General features: G+C 46.4%; 1 protein-coding gene across 2 annotated transcripts in view; it reads right to left on the reverse strand.

Moving 5' to 3' along the window:
* The window catches only part of ARHGEF4 (Rho guanine nucleotide exchange factor 4), a 397,910-nt gene that overhangs the window by 7,232 nt on the left and 367,945 nt on the right, over positions 1–22,733 (reverse strand). For both annotated transcript variants that reach the window (XM_019542928.1, XM_019542929.1), the window contains 5 exons: positions 7,367–7,546; positions 4,592–4,786; positions 4,071–4,250; positions 3,128–3,360; positions 1,097–1,226 (listed from right to left, as the gene is read on the reverse strand). In XM_019542928.1, the coding sequence (XP_019398473.1) occupies positions 1,097–1,226; positions 3,128–3,360; positions 4,071–4,250; positions 4,592–4,786; positions 7,367–7,546 (918 nt within the window). The remainder of the gene's footprint in view (positions 1–1,096; positions 1,227–3,127; positions 3,361–4,070; positions 4,251–4,591; positions 4,787–7,366; positions 7,547–22,733) is intronic.

The raw sequence follows: 22,733 nt of genomic DNA on the forward strand, positions 1-22,733 counted from the left end.
GGGCCGGTTTCCATGGAGACCCCAGCAGCAGCTGTGCTGTGATAGCAGGGGGCTGGGGTTTCCACAGAGTCCAGCAGTGCTGGCAGGGTGGGGAGCTGCTCCAGTGCTGGGCTGGGATCTTGTGGCGGTGACAGCATGGTCTGGAGCCAGGGCAGAGCTGCGATCCGCTGCCTGCACGCCCCTGCCTGGAGCATGTGGGCTGCAGATCACGGCTCTGCCCTGGCTCCGGACCATGCAAGAGCCCAGCCCGGCCCTAGAGCAGCTCCCTGCCCTGCCAGTGCTTCTGGGGCCAGGCTCCATGGAAAGTCCAGCCCTGCACTATCACAGCATGGCTGCTGCTGGGGGCTCTCCATGGAAACCAGCCCCAGCCCTGTGGGCAGGGGCTGATAGGAAATGGAGTCCACTGCTGGTGGGATCCACCATTTTGCCTACCCCTGCAATAGAGAGATGTCTGGCCAGTTTAGGTCTGCCAGTCGCACTCTAGTTTTAGATCCTGCAGCATCTACGTGCCTTGCCCCAGTAGGATGATCAGCTTGGTAAGCTGAGCTGCCTTTAACATAGATAGTGACTGGGGAGACTTAAGTGCCCAAACATGGTCCAGACTGGGAGGCATCTATACCTCCCCACTGGCTGTATAGAAAGTGTGTGTGTGTCTGTGTGTGTGTGGGGAGGGACTAACGCTGCTGATTTAAGTTGTCCCTTCCAACAAGAGGGGTCTAGCGTCTAGATACTGCAATGCCCAAGGTGTAGCATCTCAGAGGCGAATGAGGCTCTGGTCCCTAATCAGATCCCTTTGGAGCATGTTCAGTAACCCAGATCCCAGCACAGGTGCCCATGGATCTTTTCAGCCCAACCAGGAGGCATCCAGTGAATCTAGACACAACATTTTTTGTAGCCATATAGCACAGCCCATTTGGATCCCTCTTTATCACTTAAATTCCCCCCAAGTCCTACTTAAGCATCCATGTGGGCAAAAAGCATTTGCCCCATGGTGATTGCATGGGAAACTAACGGCACCATATGTGGTGGTGACAGTTTGCAGTGTATATGAAAGAACCACGCTACATAGTGTCAGTCCCTCAAAGGCTCCCTTTACCTCCCAGTCCTCTATGGAACTCTGCCACTGGGCAATTTTGTCTATGTTCTCCAGCCTTCTCTTTCTTTCGTTGATGAGCCGAGCAACGTTCTTCATAGCATTTAAGGCAGCTTCAACATCTTTAAAATCCCTAGGGTGAAAGAAAGCCCATGAGGACAAGCACAGTGAATAGAGCAGATGTCAAAAAAAGGCTGTCTCTGTTCCAAGAGACAACAGGATAGTGAATAAGGCATAGGGCTCAAAGCCAAGAAGTTGGGATTAATGTGTCATTTTTTTCCCCTATTTTGGAAGCATACTGAGACCATCAGCTGTACAGCTCTGTGGACATGAGCAGAGATCCAAACGAGATGAGTTCTTGGAATCCCAGGCCCTACTGGGAATACTGAGCATTTTAAAATCTGATGCGAGTATTTTTGCTGTTACAGCCTGTTTCCTTTTGAGATATGCACGCACCATTTTGCCCATCAAAAAAGCATTGTTAAAGGCAAATTCTCTTGCTATCAAATGTCAAAGAATTAACTAATATCAGGAAAGGGCAAGGAGGGTTCAGAAATGATTGGCTCCCTTTCATCATCTAGCTGGATGTAGGTCAGACTCTGACCCGTCCATGTACACACCATGTGTTCCCCTCTGCAGTGGAGCCCTGGCACTGAGGCATGCAGACAGGGCAGCAGCCAGCCCAGGGCTCCCTGCCTCCTCATCTTGAGGCACCTTGTCTTTGTGTTTGTCCCACTGCATGCCACTTTGGTGTGGTTTGTGCCACTTTTTTCAGGCTTTTGTTTGTTTGTTTGCTTTTTGCTACCAAGAAATCCCAGTAGCCAATTTTGCCGTGGCATGCAGCACCAGGCATGAATTAATATACATGCATTCACTTGCCTCAAATCCAGATTTCCATGGTTATTTGTGCAACCAGTTATTTTAGTTGCTTTATACAGGAATATGTTTCTTTAAGGAACCCTGAGATTCCTTAATAAGGCAGTTGATTGATGGCTGCTCTGGGAATTTAAACAGAATCAATTAAAACTGTAAATGGGATCTCTTTAGGAATACCAGCCCAAAGTCTGCCAGTCCTCAGTGTGACCCTGATCTACTAGAAGAAGTTCTCCACTGTTTAAGGGCCCAATGCTCAATCATCAGCACAGCCCTATTGAAAATAATGGGAAAACTGTTTCACACTGTCTGAGGATCAAGCCCCAAAGAGCCAAACAAGGCAACAGGTATCAAACACCCATCTCCATAAAACTGTCATCAAAGCCATGGAACAGATGTGTGCCGGTGTCCCAGGAACAGGTATAAAGGCTGTGGGTTGGCTGTGCAGGGAGGGCTAAGCAGCTGTGCATCATCTTGGTGCTGTGTAGGAAAATTCTGCAATGCCCCTCAGTTTACTGGGGCTGGTAGCAGTGACATGGGACTAGGCCATGTGCTTGCAGATGCACTTGCCTGGGCCAAGACCTTAGGACCAAGCAAAGGCCTGGACCAAGCAAAGATCTCATAGGGTTTGTTATGTCTTCTTCTTGTAGGAGTAGCTTTGCAGACACCTGGGCTCTTTCTGGCTGAAGGGTCCACCTCTTGGGCATGGTAGTTTCAGATGCAACACTTCTAGTTTCAAGGCTATTCTCAGGCTTGCCAGAAAACCCACTTTTTTATGTAGAGCTACAATGATTTGTATTGTGCTCCAACATAGCCAAAAAGCAAAGGCAGATGCACTCTTATGCCCAATCAGATGTGCTGATACTGCTCTTAAGAGCCAGATAAGGAAGCAAAGACAATACATTAAATGAGGGTGGGAGAAAGAGGGTTGTGGGGGAAGGGGCATGATTTCAGATCAGTCAGACAGACAGGGGAAGCTGACATCTATCTAATGGAAAAGGACAAATCTAGTAAGGAAAAAAAATTCATGTCAGAGCTTATACATATAAGAATAGTGACTCCACAGTGCAGCTGTTTGTGAATACTCTTAATTCAGAGATTATAGTGCAGAGCATCTTGTTACTTGTGTCTCTCTGAGCTACCTTGGCTGTGATGACCTACCTGTGCTGGGGGTTGGTGTATTTGAGCAGTTCAGCCAGCTGCAGTGGGTACTTGCAGATTTTCTGCACTGGTGTAAGAAGAAACCCATCCAGAGAGATGTCAATCATTTTCTGAAGAAGGCGGCAGGCTTCAAAGAAATAGACATACTTGTTCACTTTAGCGAGGCGGGACAGCTCCAGGCAGGCATTGGGATGATTGTTGCAGTACTCAGAGTATATCTGAAACTCCATTTGCTAAAACAGAAAGGAAACAGCAGCCCTTAGTGTTAATGCTGCTCGTGTACCGGGGCCTTCAAAATGCTGCATATGGAAAAATCCTACAGAGTGCAGATTTCAGTCATCTTTTACCTCAGTGCAGGCCTCTTCTGCAGATCACTTTTTAGGAGCAGTACGGCTACTGCAGACAGGCTTGCCCAAACAGTCCTGAGAGGCAATCCCCCACCCTGCCGATACCCTGCTCCTCAACAGAGGTGCCATGTGGTAGCCAGTACTTCCAGATGTGCAGACATGCATTTTCCCTTAGTGGCCCCATGGTTTCAACAATGAGCTGTGCCCTCACTTGCCATTCTGCTTCCTCTTCCCCATGGAGGGAGAGGAGACCTATGTTTGCCTGCCTGGTTGGGGTCCATTAAAAACTGTACACGCTGCTTTTCAGAGGGTGACAAAGACGCTTTCATGTTCTGTGGGTCACTCTATCCCCTACCCAGACACCTGATGAAGTGACCAAAGAACCAGTTAAAATCTGTAAAATCTATATGTCTGCTCCTTACTGAGGTGCATAGGGAAACATATTTGCAATCACAGGGCTGGACATTTAATTAAAAAACAAACAGATGAACCCAAAGCTTCAATTCCATTAGTGAAAAACAATCATTCTCCCGCTCCTGGCCAGTCTGTCCTCAGTACCTACACTGACTGCTTTCCTCTTAGAAACTTCAACTTACATGTTCCAGGAAGCAGGAGCCAACCTCACTCAAGTGTGGGTACTCTTTGTTGAATTTCTTCTCCAGGGCTTTTACAAACTTTTTCTGACATCTGTAAATGTCCTCGATGTTACCAAAGATTGTTTTCAGTTGTTCCTCTGTAAACATGTCAGCTCTTTTGCGGCACTGCTTAATGTAACCCTGGAAGGAAGTCAAATCAGAAAAGCATGTGGGGAGCTTGCTCTAGGGCTCATTGACACCAATGGACATGCCAGTATGAATGCTACTGTCCTTTATTATTAGTTCCCGAGGTGTCACCCCCCGTAAGGATGGAAAGCACACCACAGTCAGAACTTGTCTTGGGTGTCTACAGGCATATGAAAGAAATGCCATTCTATTAACCGAAGGACTTTATCTTCTAGAGAGGAAGTGTAATATTTAGAATAGCTTACAAAACTATTCTAAATCTTTAGCTCCCTTCATGAATTTGGATTGGACCCAACTTATCTGCCCTTTGTTCTCTCCTTTCTCAGCCTAGTTACCTCACAGATGTCCTTAAGGTGTTTGATGTAGTCTTTCTCTGTGCTTATGATCTCATTAATCACATTGGTCCTCATCTGATCCTTGCTTGTCTGCCCGACACCATAGCGGCGGGCAGTGCTGCTGATGTCTTCCTCTTTGCCGTCTTCTACTTTTAGAGGATAGTCTTCCATGGGTTCATCCTGGTTTACTCGGAGCTGTGTCAAACACAAGTGTTCACATTGGATAACAGTCCCTCATATACCAGACTTTGCTGTATCATCTTGTCTGGATCCCTAATTAAGGTGCTTCCACCATCAAGAAGGACATGATGGGAGATAGCAGAGGCTACTCTCCTGGTGCCTGAGCAAGGCTCATGCACTGGTCAGCCAGTGCCCTTCAGAATTAATTCTGTGACGTCTCTGGCACCTTGGGCCCTAGTGGACCAGCCCTGAACTGCCCCCAACTGCTGTAGTTTAGCACAGAGACCAGCAAAGACTGGCTTGGGTAGGAAAGGGAATCTAAATACAGGCATGCACACAAATGTGCATATATATTATATAAGCAGAGGGAGGAGGGAAGAAGAGTTATGGGAAATCTAGAGTCACTTAACATTTCTGGTCATTTCCTTCATAATCTTTGTAAGGGTTGTGAACACTGAAGGGCATAAGGGAGATCCCTTCATGTCACCCAGCAAACTGCTCCTGTAACTGAGATGTTACATGGATGAGCTTAGGTAGAACACCCCCTTGCACAGAAGGATCACATGTCCCAAGCAGAGGCCTTCCAGAAGAAATATGTGTAACACAAAGTAAAGCACCTCAGTAAATGATTTACCAGCTGAGTTTGCTTTGGAGATGTATATCAAGAGAGAATTTATGCGTTGATAAACTTGGTTTAGCAGTTAGTTATAGGATACTTGCTATTTATAATGTAACTATCGGTAATATAACAATGTAAACTGAATGCAGCGCAAACTGAGTATAGATGCCAGTGGGCAAGAAAAACCGTATGAAGAGAAAGCTCATAGTAATCACATTCACAGGATATTCAATTTGTGGCAGTGCCTTTCTCAGAATGACCATTAGGTGACAGCACAGCATGAATTAATACTCCCCAAAATTTCAGCCATTTGCCTAGGCCACATTCTACAGAACAGGCTTATCAATTGTACTAAAACTAGATTCAAGCAATTCACTTGCAAACATTACTTTATACAGTGCTACTGTAGCAGTGCTAAGATTACCCTGTGCTCATATCCCCATACAAAATTATAGATGCAGCAACAAACAAAAAGCTCAGAAGAGAAAAAAGAAAATACAAGAAACAAGCTACAACATCGCATTGATCCCAGCAATTTGTTTAGCATTTTATGTGGTAAACATGCTTCCAGGTAGGATTATTTACACATATGTTACACACCCACCACATATCCACATGCATTTTGATCCCCATTTACTTGGTTATAACTAAGTTTGCTTACTCTAGTCAACAGCAGGGCAGACAGATCAGATATGAAATCCAGATTTTCTTTCACTGCTAACAGAAGACCAAAATTTCCAGGTGAAACCCAAGTCTAAAACTGGACTGAGCAGAACCAAGGAAATAGAGGACTCCAGAGTTGCTGGAGTTATTTGATACCTCCAACCCCCATGGCTCTTCTCAAAAACAGACTTGAGGTCAGGTTGTAATTATCAAACTGTTAAAAAATGGTTGCCTAAGCAAGGACAGAAGAGATACTCCAGCAGGAGAACCTGGCACATCACCTCCTGAAGCCTAGCACTGACAATTCCCTTCAGTACCCATGAGGTTTTACCAACCAAGAGGCACATGGGTCCAGCTTACAGGCAACAACCTGAAGCTCCTTGGTTTGGATATGGGTCACAACTTAAACAACAAAAAAACCCTATGCTCTGGCCCTTCAGAAACCATTCTACCTCACCGAACCTCCAATCCTGGCCTGGGTCCAGATGATCTAACTTACAAAATCCAGTGTTCATCATGCCTTGCCAGGGACCTTAAGAACGCTAAGCGGGGACAAAGAATCTCTTCCCAGAGCAAAAGTTGCTAGGACTCTTACACTGTAACCAATCAGACATCCACTGGGACTTTTGCCCCAGGAATGGTCTCCTCCATGTTTCACCTGTCTTTGGTCATTTGTGTCCTAAAGTGACCTTTAGAATGAAAGGGCTGAGAATCTGGGAGCTCTGAGAATCAACTCACAGGTGATTCATGATGAAGAGAATGTGCAGGAGCAGCAGTTAATGTAAGTCAGGAATCCACACTGGGACTTATGGCCCACACAAGGAAACAAAAATTCTCTCTTGCTTGAAAAGCCATAGAAAATGCATTTCTTGGAGACTGAACCTGCCTGGGCTCTCCCTATTACGGGAAGCTCTTATATTCTTGAAAACCACCAATAAGGGACATATAAAACTCTTGCATTATTCACATTGTAGTCCCTGCTTCTGGACATCACAGTTTGTCCGGTTACATTTAATAAATGAGACCTGTAGAGATAGATCCTCAGCTGGTGCAGCTCTGCTATGCTGATTTACACTAGCTAAGAATCTGGCCCACTGTACTTTTTGTACCAGACTATGTGAGCTGGAGATGTTCATTGGAGGCTTCAGTTCAACGTGGTGCTGCTGGAGAAAAAGCAACACTGCACATGATACTGCTAACCTGCACCTGTTAAACCAAATCACCCCCCGTATACAGACACACAGCTTATCAGGAAGCCTGGAAACAAAAGTTATTAATGGACTGGGGCTAACTAACAATGGTCAGGGCCTTACCCGTACAAAACTGGCTGGAAACCAGCCTTCGCTGTCCAGGATCCTTCCCCACCACCACTCTTTGTTCGTAGCATCCATTACTTCAATGACATCGCCAGCCTTGAATCCCAGCTCTTGGTCATCCATTGTGACATGATCCCAAAGCGCTTCTGCATACACCACACTGCCATCGCTGATGAGCTGGGAATAGAACAAGTCAGTCATTGTCAACCAATTACCTCTAACAAAAGCATTGCAATCAGCTAGTGTGTGCACACATGAACGTTCAAACCTTGCACATAACTGTTCAGGAGCACATTGTGCTTGGCTCTGTGTAGGTGTTCAAAGGAAGGAGATGAGCGGGATGAAGAGGGCAGGGAGCAGTCAGCATCACAGCCTTTTCATTCTCTTAGCAAAAGGATGGCCCCAGATTAGTGCCATGTGACACTTGACAATCCAAAGTGAGCAGAATAAAGACAGGTCCATGCTGGTCAGCAGAGTGGAGCTAGTATGAAAACAACACATGCAGCAGGAAGATGGACTACTGAAAATGGCATCTCCTTTATTACTAAGAGCTCCTCTGCTCCCTCAGGATATTCAGAGTCCTCTGACCAGCACAAATAAGATTTTATTTTGCTTGTTAATCCTGATAGCCCCTCAGGAGCAATGAAGTGAGGATCCAGCTCTATTCTGGCTTGTGCTTCATCCACAAAATTGCTGAATGCCAACTGCACTGACATACTTTGCTCTCAGCTGCATCTGTTCCACCCCATATGGAGACAATGAATGGTGCTGATGTAATGGATACATCTACTGCCCCATAGCATGTTTTTTAATAGTAATTATAGAGGAGACAGGGAAAATAGACCATGTGCTTTAGGCACCATACTGCCTTTGTGGCACCAGAACATTCTTGCTCTATAAGGCCTTGAAGACCAACACAGACCCCCATGACACCATTTCTACAGGGCCATCTTTCAGAGCAAAAAGGATGCCAAGTTGGCCTATGTTTATAGGGTGCTTTGATGTTTTAAGGTGGTTTAACTTTGCATGTAAACTACTTAAAGTCAGTTCTGCAGGGAATATGAACACTTAAGCTTTTAACTAACTAGATATTAAAAACATATATCCAAAAGTGGAAAAATGCATAAACGATCTCTATGCATGTAAGCTCTTGGACTTGGTGACTGAGCCTATGACATGTTCAGTACACAATTCTCAATTACAGTCTTCTTACTTCCCAGTCTATGTTTTCAGTCTTAATTATGAATGTAGCCCTTGCTGAGAGTGGTTTACCTGGTTCAAGTGTCCAAGTTTAACTATTTTTTCCATTAGCTGTGTGATAAAACACTGCAGCAGGCAAGCATCCTTAACCAAGGGAAGATGATGCCTTCCCAACATGCTCATGACTAAAAGATAGCGACAGAAGTTTTCTTCAAACGTTCACAGTAATATGTGTGCTCAGAAAAGGCCTATTCCTGCAAAATTTCAACCATGAAAAATCATTTAAGAAAATGGAGTAAAGGAACAACTGTATTTAATGGAAATCTTTGTACTTTGAACTTTGATAGTCACCAAGGAAATATATGGAGGAGTAAAAGGCACGGCATCTAGGGTATTCTAAAGGTCACAGAACAGGGAGAATTAATTAGCATTTGCTGAAAATTGTTTTGATGAACCATGCAGATGGACCATGCCTTCTCATCCAAACAGAAACATAGTATGAAAATGAATCTATGTGGACAAAAAAAATTGCCAGGAGGTTATCACAGATCCAGGGTTGGTTGGGGTAGGAGGGGAAGGCAGGAGAAGAGACATGCTAGAGTACTCATTCAGACCAAGGTTCAAATCCCTGCTCCATCTGATTTGGAGCACAAACTTGAACTGTGGTCTCCTGCAGGCAAGCCACGTCCATTAACCCCATCAGGATATTGGCTGCTCTGAGGAAGGTTTATCCTCATAGATGGTCTGTCACTCCATTTTTGAAAGATTTTTTTGGTTCTTCCCTCCAATATTTATTGAAGTAGAAAATATCTGGTTAGACTCAGAATAAATACATAGTTACAGTGATCAGATTTTTTCCCATCATATCTCACCTCTTTTCAGCACTTCAGAGATATAGCATGATATTAATACATGACCCGGATGGACTGATTTTTCATTCTGAGGTGGTTCAGAAAGGTAGACAAGTGTCGTTGTTCCCCTTTTCACAGATAGGAACCAAGAGAGACAGAAAACTTAAGGGGGCATGCCTCTCATCCTATTGACAGATCAAGAGCAGAGCAGGAAAAGAGCTTAGGACTCTCCTAGACCAGTCCTGTGCTATATCCTCTGGACTTCACTGTGTCCAGTGTTTACTCTAGTGAGGTTAAGTTTCCATCATATAGATGATACCAGTATGGGGCTTTCATTCAGTCTAATAGAAATGGAGCAAACAGTGGTGGTCAATCTGAGTGAGTCAGACAACTAGCCATTAGTAGTGCAGTACTACAGATAGTCATTCATCCTTTTAAATGCTTGGGTATATGCCCAGTTATGCTTTGTTGGGGAGGGCTCTACATGCTCAGTAAAAGGCTCTTAGTGCAGCATACTGCACTGCTTATGCATGGTTCACATCAGTGTAATAGAAGCCTAATGCTGAAAGTCTCCTCTCTTTATGCGTGACTCATTTGCTCACTGTCAATCAACTCTGGAGCAGACTATTAAGAAATTCTTGGGAAGAACAGGATTCAAAAAACTTCTCAAAATACAAATCATGACAAACAGCAAACTGAGAATGCAGCTCTGCTGCAACAAAATAACTCAACTACATACTTCTATGTTCCATCATCCACAAACGTGGCCAGACACACCTAAATAATGCAACCCTTCTTTCAGAAGTGCTGTGGCTGCAAGATGCAGCAGAAGTGAATGGGTTAATACCAAATGGCTCTGGGCAAAATAATATATCTTTTTCAGGAACACAGTAGGGCAAATCAGACCTACTGTTAATGATGGTCTACTGTTAAGATTTTAAGAGCTCTCAAAAGGACTTAGCAACACAACTGTCACTGAAATGTCTAAAAGCTCTAGCCCACTTGGGTACTGGCTGGTGTCAAAGATACCACTTATTTTAATGCACAGTCCACACCTAAACTTTTCTGTATTTAAGACTATGGAGAGACATTACATTTGGGTTAGGAAATATGTCCTTTCCCAGCTCAAAAAGTGAGTGTGCAGGCATCCAAGTAGTTTGTGTCAGAAGAAAACAGGGATTCTGTCACAGGCTATTAACTCCTTCCAAAAGCAACGTCACTAGAGTGGCGTTTTCTAGTGCCACGTGTAACACCTCTTCCCGTTTCACATAGTATGATAGGAGTCCTTAGGACACCCCATATCCCACAATCCTCTACTCTCCCTCTGCCCTCTCCAAGGGGGAGGCAGCTGGCTCCCTGATAGCCCACTCAGTGTTAAGTTCTCAGAAAGCACCATGCAGACCCTACTGCCATGGCCATTTGAAGAGTCTCAGCTCTCTTCAGGACTGTTCAAACACCAGCATCAATTCCTGCTACCCCCTAAACAGTCCCTTAGAGTCCTGGGACCATTCATGTGCTGGCAGTAATTTCCTCACCCAAACCTTAGCCCTCCCGCTTCTACCTGCCTACTCTATTGATTAAAGGAGTCAGTGGGGGTAGGGATGAGGATGAGGGAATTCCCGACCCCACAGCAAGAATCCTGGCAAAAGCTGGGGCTCTGGCAATGGCACTGCCAGAGGGGAAGCTGGGGGAGGGAGCAGGGGGGCAAGATAGGGGAGTTAATAGCCTTGGGAGCTATTGTTTTTCAACAGTGGCCAGCTTATCACTGACAGCCTGCCCCTTTCCCCAGCAGGAAAGAGGGCAGGCTGTCAACTACAGGGGACCCAAGGTGCCGCCCCCTATCATGGTCTAGCTGGAGAGCTCACCTCTGAGGCAACTTTACTGGAATGCCCGTACACCTCATCTCACCATGTCTGCAATTCCCACAGTGAACGGGCATCTACACAGCTGTGTGTACAGGCACAGAGCCACAGATGAACTACCAGGCAGCTCCTGCAAAATACCCCTAAGCAGGCAGTTCAGCTAATGCCACAAGTGGTTGGCACTCACAAGAGTTTTTAGAAGTGATGAGGTGACAAGTCAAATTTTAGAAGTGATGACAAGTCAGATATACGTTACCCAACAGTCATTGCTGTTTCTGTAAGATGAAGGGAACAATATGAGGAAATTAAAGCAGAAAAGCAGACAAGGATGTTTTATTTGTGTTTTAGACCCTCTCACACAATTTAGTCCCAGAATATTTGACAAGTCACCCTGAGTGAAGGGCACATTCTCAGTTCTAGCTGTAAGTCTTCACAGCTTTAATTTAGTCACATATTTGGCCTTTGGGAAGTGACAGGTACCACAACACTCAATATGCCTTTGATTACTTCCAGCATAACACATACTGCCTTTGTTTCTACTAGACCATCAGTCTTTGTCTTGCAGTTTTCAATTATTTAGTTTAGGTATTGATCTCTCATAGAAAGATTAAACAAATCTTTGTTTTAATATACCCTCCTCTGAGGTAGGCAGTTAAGGGTATCTTAGCCACTGCTAAATATGGGGGGGGGCCTGGAGGAAGTGAGTAGGCCAGAGGCAGTGTGGCTTGGTTAAGGTGATACTGTGATATACAGACCTACTTATGTTACTGCGCATAGGGTGCATCTACACATGCGCTCCTCTGAGAAGTTGACTAAGTAGCTCTGCAATAAAGCATTACAGTTCACACATGTGCCAGTATTAGGGTGCAGTAACTTAATTAATTTTGTTACTGTAGGATAATACTGCCATAGGACAGTACTGTTGGAGACAGTAGTATCCCATGGCACAGTAATTTACTTCACTGAAATGCAGGTGTAGACAGTGACAGGGCCTGGCTGGGGCACAAGGGTGCTAAAATGCGGGGTCTACATGCTGGCTAGGCCAGCACTGTAGCACTGACCATATAGCTACCTGGGCTAACCATGCCCCACCCCCACATCTAGGCCCCTGCCAACCCAGGGCTGCTTCGCCTCCCAGGTACATGTGCAAATGCTGAGACTGAGAGCAGCTGACTCCAGCACAAACTGCACCAGAGTTTATTGCTCCACCTTAATAGCATGTGTAGATGCACCCATGGTTTCTCAGAAACAGCAAGTGCAGCAGTAAAGAGATGGCACTGAATGCATCTCAAGTCTTACTGGAGAGTGTTCTGTTGGAGACATGTTGTGCTTGGGAAAGAAAGGCTAGGTTTGGACTCTCCTTCCTCCAATTAAGGGAAGGCACAACAGGAAGAAAAATGTTAAGGGTCAAATCCTATTTCACTTTTACTCACCTAAGTTGAATGACTGTAGCTGCACGAGTGCACTCTTCGGCACTTATGTGGCTTTTAACTTCTACTTCTACTTGTGGCAGTTGGATAGCCTGGGTACATGCAGAATTGCCTGAAAGATGGTAGGAGGAGGGAAGCCTATCACTTTTTAGCCTAGTGGTTTGGAGACTCACCCAGGGAGCAGGAAACCTAGGATCTAGGCCCCCTCACCACAAGCGGCAGGAGAAAATGTTATTTGTGGGGGCTGAGTTGCGGGGCTGGCGGATGCCGGTGCTGTTTGTAGCAGCAGAGGAGTGTGTGGAAGGGGTGCTGAGCACAGTGCTGTGGCAACAGGACATGGCAGTGGTGCTGTGGAGCAGTGGAGCTGCACAGCGCCAGGTGCTGCTGCTTTTGCCAGTCACTGCAAAATTAGTTTGGGGAGGGAGGCTAAGCCCCACTAGTCCTGGCCTTCCACTGCCTGTGCCCCTCACCCAGAGATGGCTTGAACCTCTACCTCCTACTTCCTAGAGAAGTGCTCTAAGCACCTGGCTGGCATCTGAGGTCAAAAAGAGAAAACAATCAAGTCAAAGGGAGTGTGGCTCAGTGAGATGGACTCTGCTGTAATGGGACAGAATTTCTCCCACTTCCATTTGTTCATTTTATCCAATGAACATTAAATGCAAGGGGCAGAAAAGATATTGGGTAGGAACTGTCCACTCTAACCCATTGGTCAGGGTGTCCACTTTACTGAGTCACGCTACCTCTGGCTTGCTCACCTCCTCCAGACCCCACATATGTTTCCCTCTTGGCTGCCAGGGACCAGCTTCAAGAGGAAGGCTGGGGAGCAATCTGGGCAATGCCTGGGCTGTGGCCAGGTGGCTGGAGCACTTGGTTGGGAATCAGGAGATACAGATTTGAAACTCCCTTTGGTTTGGGGAGGAGGGAAACAAAACCTGAATCTGCCACCCCCTGGGCAAGTACCCTAACTACTAACTACTGGATTAAAATGTGGGAGAACCCTCCATTTCCATCTGATGTTCTCTAGTTGCAGATCTTCTCCAACTAAAGTTTTGGTGAGTTGCACATGCTCTCAGATCAGGGGCGGGCAATTACTTCAAGCGGAGGGCCGCTTACCCAGTTTTGGCAAGCGGTCGAGGGCCACATGGGTAGCCCCGCCCCTTGACAGGTGCCTTGTCCCCTGGTCACTATCTTGGTACCAATGTCCCAATGTCTTGGGACCAATGTCTCAGAGCGGGGTGCTGGCTGGCAGGGGTCTGTGGAGCCCGGCTGCACCAGCAGGGAGAGGTAGGAGCTGGCCTGGCCCCATAGAGCCCCTGATGGCTGGGACCCTGTACACCTGCCGCCCTGCTCTGGGCCCCACCAGCACTGGCCCCAGGGCACTGGTGTGGGCCCCGTGCTCCCGCTCACTCCGTGTCCCCCCCAGCTCTGTAGTACAGGTGGGGGGCACTGTGCAGCCCTGACCCCCTGCTTCCCGGCAGGGGATGAGCTGGTGCTGAGTGCAGGGAAAAGCGACCCCTCCCCAGCCCCGTGGTCGGCACTCCCTGCTGCAGCTGCTCACAGCCCACATGGGGCTGTCCTGAGCAGGCCCAGGCAGCCCCACATGAGCTGTGAGGGACTGTAGCACAGGGCACTGGCTATGGGGCAGGCGAGGGGCCGCTTTTCCCATGCTCAACACCAGCTTGTAACCCACCCCTGCTGCCAGCCTGGGCCCTGCGCCGGCTCCAGGTTTACCCGTCAGGGCTGCGCATGACAGCCAGAGCTGCAGCCCCCCCGCTTGCTGTGCTAGGCAACGTTTGCCACGGCCACCTCTGTGCTGCCCAGTGCGCAAGCTCCATGTGGGCAGCAGCAGCAAACACTGCCCTGCTGTTGCAGGAGCTCACCAGGCTTCCCCTGGGTCCTGTTGCCCCTGGTTTCTGTCATTTTTGACAGGAACCAAGGACAGATCAATATTAATTTTCTAAATTTTTTAGGGGCCCTGCGGGCCAGATAGAATGGCTTTACAGGCCGTATTTTGCCCACCCCTGTCTCAGATGATTCTGTTCCACCCTGGAGGCTACATGGCAATAGTAGCATGCTCAGAGGAGAAGTGTGGGGCCAGTATAGCTGCACAAATGGAAAGAGAATCTAAAATTTACTGAAATTCTAAAAATTGAACTTGGGTAGACAAGGTTCTTTGGGTAAATGTGACATCTTTTAAAAGACCAACTGAATAGTTGGGAAATTTGTTCTTTGCAAGCTTTCAGGAACAAACACCCTTCTTCAGGCATAGGGAGAGTCTGCTGGTGTTATGTTTTCCATGGTAGAATAGAAGCCAATATGCAAAATGCAGGTCTGTGAAAATGTAAATGTGTGGCAGTGAAGATCAGAGGGAATAGGAGATAATAGGTATGAGACAGGTAGGTGTGGAGGGCAAGGCAGAAATGATGAACTGCTGATAGAAGAATGTAGCTGGTAAACTGCAGACAGGTTCCCTGGGGTTATCAGATGGCAGGCAGGTTATAATGTACCATAAATCCAATGTCTATATTTAGTCTATGGTTTTTTTTCTAATCAGAAGATTTATGAAATGAAGTTTGTAGGCTCATCCACAAAAGGTGTTTTGTAAATTCCCTTTGAGGATTAGACCTGAGAGACTGGAGAAAGAGCGGTTGACTTGTGAGAAATGTGGCCCCACAGGTATTTGAATATTTTTGTCTTTAAACGCATACCGAAAATCTATCAAAGACAAAAATATCCAAACTTTTTTTATCACCAATTCAACATTCCCCCTTTGCCCCTCCCATCTACTTGTCACACATACTGTCTCCCATTCCCTCTGATCCTCACTGCCAAACATTCGCATTTTCACAGACCTGTATTTTGCATATTGGCTTCTATTCCACCACAGAGAACACATAACATCAGCAGATTCTCCTTATGCCTGAAGAAGGGTGTTTGTGTCTGAAAGCTTGCAAAGCATATTTTCCAACTATTAATTGGTTTAATAAAAGATATCACATTTACCCAAAGAACCTTGTCTGCCTGTGTCCTTAGACTAAAACAGCTACAACCAACAACCAAAAAAATTGAGCTTCACATAAGCATGCAAGTGCCACTGAGGCATACAGAGGTAAAATAGAATCAGGCCCCAGTTCTGGAGGGCTGCTGGACAGCTTGCAGAAACCCCAGTATGTTACAGGGTTTCTGACCTTCCACAGAAGCATCACACCAGGTGGGTATCAACCATTTCCAGGGCTGGCAGCTGGATCAAAGTGGTTTGCCTCTCACACCATATGCCTTGCTAATTACAATTAACTTTGAGAAAGAAAGGCTAGTTCCCGTACAAGACAATATTGAATGTTTACTTTCTATTTTTGAAAATCCTGCAGCTTTTCACTATGATCTTGCCCCATGCTTTTTTAAAGATCCACACCATGGCATGCGTTTTCTTAAAGATCACAGAGCTTTCCACTAAATTTATTCTCAAATTATTGGAAATCAGAAAGCAAAACTAGTCCCCTCCACTTCTGCTGCCAAACATTGCTGTCTGCAACTCTGTCAATAAGAAGCAATGAGATACTCCTCTTTATTTATGTCACAGTTCCCATTGCTGGCAGTACCAAAATGTCACATTATCAGTCGATGTCTGAAGATGAATGCTGACTGTACTGCAGGTGCTCCAATATACATTAGCATTTTATGCATATGCAGCTGTTTCTTAACTGTCCACCCTGCTCCAATCTATTTTAATCTGTTTGCTGCTCATTTACAAATGTGGCAGGTGAGCAACTGAGGATTCAAGACAGTTGCACTGTGCACACTGTTTGATATGTCATGAAAGTGCAAAATAAGGCACATCAGAAGCTGTTGCATTCATTTCTCCAGCACTGTCTGTACTATGGCAGAACAAATACTGCCAAAAGGGGAAAACAGCTGGGGTCCACTGCAAATTAACATAATTACCCTGAAATTAAGTCAATTATATGTATGCAAACAAATCAGAATTGCCAAGTTCTCCATCTATATGCATGTTTGCATTACTACTGTTCAGTTCTTGTTTGTCTAAGGCTGTGCACCTTCACATAATTGTTTCATATGTTCCAGCCTTGTTCTAGCAGAAGCTCCAGGCAATATTAAGAAAGATAAAAGATCAGTGCGCTATGTGGAAACCCTGTTCCTTTGCAACTCATGGAACCAGGGATGAAGGCTGCTCTAGGAAATATTTATTTTCCAGCTGTTCATTTTAACACCCCTATGTTGCTGATGCTGAGCAAGCTTTACTGCTATGAGCTGAAAAATCAGCCCTGCTTATATCAGGTACATCCAATGCCAGGCACAGGACAGCTCCACAGCCAGTCAAGAAGGGATAAGGCACAAGCCAAAGGGAATGACATTTTCTGTTCTGTTACCCTAAAATAGACACCTTTGAATCCAGAGTAGAGGATCAGGCACAGCTAAAATAGCTTTTGAGAAATATTGTCTTTGTTTGGACAAGCATTTCTTCATACCCCTCAAAACACAAATATTAGTAAATGAAAAAACATAACTGGGTCATCACATCAAACATTTAAAACTGCAGTTCTGCCAGCCTGAGTGACCCTACAGGCAAAACTCACAGACTGCTCCAGTTCTTTCAGTCTGTCAAGACTCCAACATGGAGATCTCACCTGTCTTCTCATAAAGAAAGTGCACCAGGGAGAGGAATATTATTACTCATCATGCCCAGAGGCAGCGTTGCATTATTATTTTATATTCCTTACAGGTGGAATCCATCCAATCTCTGCCTGGGGCTTCAAAATTAGCTCCTGGATCAAGCCCCAGGCACTTCAATTCCTTTATTCTCTCCCTTCTCCCCAACAAAATTATTCTGGGTGGATTTCAGAGACAGGACAGAAACAAAACAGAAATGGGGCCCTGGCATTGCCCAGTCCAGATAATTAAACCCCATTTTTCAGGGGCCTTAAAAAATCATTTCTTGAAATAGTTCAAGTCTAACAAATTTATGTGTTGAGCACAACATCTTGTGTTTGATTAAAGCACAACTTGTGTTTGCTTAAGGAATATCTTTCTGAATGGCATCCAGTCTTCCTCTAATGACATCAACAGATGGAGAATCCACCAGTTGCCTTGGTAGTTTGGCTAATCTGCATTCCATGTGAAAAATTTGCACCTAATTTCAAATTTAAATATTTCTGATTTTGAATTCCAGCCATTGGTTCTTATCATACCTTTTCAGCTAGAATAAAGAGGCCTTTAATGATCTCCATGTCTCTCATTGGAAGCTTTCTCTTTAGTTGCTGATCTTTAATTAAAGATTCTTTAACATCTTTAAAAAAATGAACATCTGAACTGTATGTAATATTCCTCAATACCCTGTACTTCCCTGTTTCAGCTCATTACTTCTCTGTTTATACAGCCAAGGATTGCACGCTGTCCTGTTTTGTAGCCCATAACATTATACTTATATAGAGTTGCTCATTCAATAAGACCCCCTAAATCCTTTCTAGAACGACTAGTTTGTGGAATACTGTCCCCCCATCTCTGTAAGCCGAGCCTGTGTTCCTTGTTCCTAGGGGGATGTATAATCTGGCATGCTAAAATAAATTTCATTTCAGTGGTCTCAACCTAAAAACTGATGGAAATCACACAGTATGACTGCCATGCCCTCTTCTTCATCTACTTCTTTGACACTTTTTGTGCTATCTGAAAAATTTACCTGCCATGAGTTTACTGTACTTACCAAATATTGACTGTATTTTACAGTATATAGCTTGACACATTTTATAAGTTGACCCCCATATTTCTGTAAAAAAAGTTAGGATTTTTGTATGTCCAATGTATAAGTTGACCCTGTTTCAGTGTGTCATGTGCTGGAAGCCCAGGTGGACTCATGGCAGAGGCGGCATATTGGTAGGCTTCTGGGAAGCTGGATCAGGCCATGAGGTGCTTGGGCAGCACACAACCCACTGGCAGGCCGCCTGCCCGTCCCCAGGGGTGCTGCCACCACAGAGAAAAAGAACAGGCCTCCCCGCAGTTCAGGGGCTACCCAGGCTGGTGGCAGCTAGCTCCCCAGCGAAGACTGCACCCCTCAATGCTTTTGCCTTCAGTAGGCACCTGCAGCCAGCAGGATGCCTGCCGCCACCCAAGAAGAGGCTGGCTTGCCTCAGGGCAGCACAGGGTGTCAGGTGGGGGCGGGAGGAGGCTGGCCCTGCCCAACACCCAGCGCTGCCGCGGAGCAAGCCAGCCCTTCCCAGCTGACAGCAGGCATCCTGCTGGCTGCTGGTGCCTGCTGAAGACAGAAGGGGCAAGGGGCCTGATCCTGCTTTCAGCAGAGCCTCCCCACCTGCCCTGCAGCTGGAGGGTGAGCTGCCACTGGTGCAGACAGCCCCTGAGCTGCAGGAGGGCTCAGTCCTTCCCTCCATGGTAGTGGTGCACCCAGGGCTGGCCAGGCGGGCTGCCAGCAGGCTGCGTGCTGCGCAAGCTCCCAGGAAGCTCCTAGGGCGGTCCAGGCAGCACTGCTCACAGGGGTATAAGTAGAGAATGAATTTTAAGAGTAAACTATTTGCCTTCAAAACTTGACTTATACACTGTGAAATACAGTACTTCCGGTTTGTTGATGAAAATGGAAAATAGCACTTAGGCTAGCATGATTTTACAGTATCCCACTAGAAACATTCCCATTTGATGATTCCCTATGGATCTCCACGTTCCTTTTTCTAATTTCCCCTCAGGGAATATAAAGAGAGGAGTGGTGAAACAAGAGAAGCCACAGAGAAGGGCAAGCTGTGGAGGAGCTCTGTCTACTCAAGCCATGCAGCAGAAGGGAAGCTATCCATGTTTTAATAGAGGACGCAGAGCTATGTCCCTGTTATTTTGATCTCACTGGCTACAACTAGACGAGTGCAGCCGTGCAGTATGTGGCACCACAGACATGACTGTGGCATCACATACTGCGTGTTCAGTTGTTCTCCATGCTACAAGGGAGCAGCACAGGGCTTTTTTTTGACACCTCAGTATTCAGGGGTCTAAAAAACCTGCGGGGAAAAAAAGCAGAGTGGCACACAAGGGGAGGACAAGTGCGCCACTCAAAACCAGAGCCTGGGCCAGCTGGAGCCATGCTCTGGCCGCCACCACCATGTGGCAGGATCACCATTGCTGTAGCCCCCAGGTAAAGCTGCTGGGGTCAGGCTCCCCCAGTGGACCCAGAGTAACTTGCTGCATGCCAGAACACATGTGGCACAGGTATTCCCTGAGGACAACTAGCAGTGGCACAAGGGGCACCACTGCTAGTTGTACCTGAGACACCAAATGTCCACGCATGTGTAGACGCGGCCCTCATGGGAACATGTGAGTGAGCACCAGGGAAGGGCTGAATACAAAAAAACCTAAAATTCACTCAGGTCTTGCAGTTCTCCATATTTTAGGAATCAAGTACAGGTTGTGTGTACACCTAATTCAAAGAACAGATCTGCCCAAACAATGATTTCTCCCTCTTTATCTGCAGGACCCATTATTCACACCAGTGAACTACAGTCTCAGTAATGGCTTATCCAAGGGCAATCCCACTCATAAACTGGCAATTTCCCTGTTTTGCCTATATCTGTATAATGAGAGTCTGCTAACTTTGTAGAACTAATATTCTCATAGGAAATAATGGAAGATAAAAAGCCACTGAATTTTTCTGTGCAAAAGGTTTTTTTTTCTATTGTGCCATGTAACTCAAATGTTAAACTATTATAGCAGGTGCTGGTAGTGATTCCCATAGCTAAGGTTATACAATGCTTTCCATTATAACCTAAGACCTTTCTATCATTCAATTAAGTTTCCAGAAAATTATTTATCTGAGATTAAGCTTTTCCTTACATTGTTTTAGACTTAAGTCATGTTTCTTCTGGGAAATGTGAACTAAGTGATTCAACACCTTTTTTGAGTGAGAAAATTGTAATTTGTTATTTCCCCTTCTAGCCATCAGTTTTACCCACGAATACATCTCACATGTTGAAAATGCAAACTTCGCTCATTGAGCCTCAAGACTACAAATGGGTACATATGTAAATTAACTCTTTCAACAATGTTCAGGACTTTATCACTTAAGAACTTCAAGGACCTCAAAATACCTTAGACAAGAGGCAGGCAATTATTTTGGCTGGAAAACTGCTTAATGAGTTTTGATGAGCTGTTGAGGGCCACAAGGGTAGCCCCACCCCTTCACAGGTGCCCTGCCCCCTGGTTGCCATCTTGGGACCAGAAACCCCGCCCCTAGCCCCAACCTTTGCCACCAGAAGGCCTTCTCCTTGCCCCTGTAGTACTCCTTTTGGGAAGAGGGGTTTGCCATCCTTGAACCAGAAAGAAACTAAATCATATACTAAAAATCAAACATCTATTATAACATATTTTATTTTAAAAACTATTGTTGTCCTTATTTATGTGTGTTTGCAGGGGATGGTTTGTGGGGGGTGGAAGGGGTGTGGGGAAGGTGTGATTGTAAGTGGGGGAGGGTGTGGTTGGGTTTGTGGGGGAAGGCATGTGGGTATGGTGGGGTATGCATGGGAGCCATACACACACATGCATGCATGCCCCTCTAAGCTGGTCACACACCCCCCCCCCAGGCAACAGCCCAGAGCCTACAGGCCCTGTGCCTCCTCCCCGGCACCACCAACAGCACACAGCCCCAGCCCTGACCCCAGCCCATGCCATGCCCACTCCAGACACACCGCAGCTGGAGCGGACCAGTCTGGACCTGCACACACAGCCCCAATCCAGCCCCCTCCACACCTGCTCCAGACCACCCACCCACGCTGAGCAGCAGCAGCGGCCAGGCAGAAGCTGCTGCATAGCATGGGGAAAAGCAGCCCCTCCCTCTCACTAGTGCTGGCCCCTCCTTGCTGCAGCTGCCCGGAGCCCGCGCCCAGGCTGCTCTGCAGCTCCTCTCTGCCACCATCATCACTGCCTCTGGGCTGTCCAGCAGGGCAGTGGTGGCAGTGCAGAGGAGCCATAGGGGAGCCCAGGCAGCTGCAGCAAGAAGGGTCTGGCACTGGTGAAAGGGAGGCTTTTCGCCCATGCCAAGCAGTAGCTTCTTCCTAATTGCCGCCACTGCTCAGTGTGGGCGTGAGAGTCCAGTGCAGGCATGGGGTAGACCAGGGCTGGGGTTGTGCATGCAGGTCTCCACCAGTATCACAGGCCTGGGGCCAGTGGTGGCAGTGGCAACTGGAAGGAGCCATTGCCACCTGTGCTGCCTAGAAAGGCAGTCCAGCTGTGGAGCTGCCCCAGCCCTGCTGCATGCCCAGGGGATAGTGGGAAGTGTCACAGGCTGAATGGTGCCTGGACCAGGCATGACCGAGGGTCCTGCCACAGGCCAGACAAAGTCCCTCCATGGGCTGAATCCAGACTGTGGGCCATACTTTGCCCACCCCTGTCTTAGACCCACAAAGCTAAGGAGTTTAAGTCACTCCAAGCCCTAACTCAGTTTAACCAATTTAAACTAATTTCTGGCTTTAAAAAGCATCTGAAGCAGTTTAAATGTGTCCTTAAAGTAGCTTAAGCAGTTTGAACCGGTCTGAGGGCTAGAAGTTGTTTAAGTAACTTCAGTGTTTAACTAATATGTGGTCATGTCTCTCCAAATGCCCAGTTTGGGCACAAGAGATGGACACTAGGATACGCCTCCAATTGTCCTACTCCTTGATCTCAGGTAGCATCTCCAGGGACAGTGGTATAAGGCTCAGCAGTTGTGATTTTCTTTACCAGAGAGATATGATACATAAAATCATAGGACTTGAAGGGACAGGTAAGCCTCATAAGAGTGGGATAGACCCAGGCATGTACACATATGTGTGGCCCCCTCTTCCAAAGCAATGGCTACAGTTTTCTGAATCAGAGAGCAAACACTGTGTTGAGGCCAGTGACCAAGCCCAGGGCTAAAGGGCTCCATTGGTCAGGTATCAAATTCAGGCTTCCTATATGGAAGAATCCTACCACTAAACTATTACTGCTGGACATTAAGCACTAGCCAGTTTGCTACAGCATTAACTAGAGAATAGCCACT

Source organism: Crocodylus porosus, unplaced genomic scaffold, assembly GCF_001723895.1.
Source record: "Crocodylus porosus isolate Cpor-Errol unplaced genomic scaffold, CroPor_comp1, whole genome shotgun sequence".
NCBI lineage: Eukaryota > Metazoa > Chordata > Crocodylia > Crocodylidae > Crocodylus > Crocodylus porosus.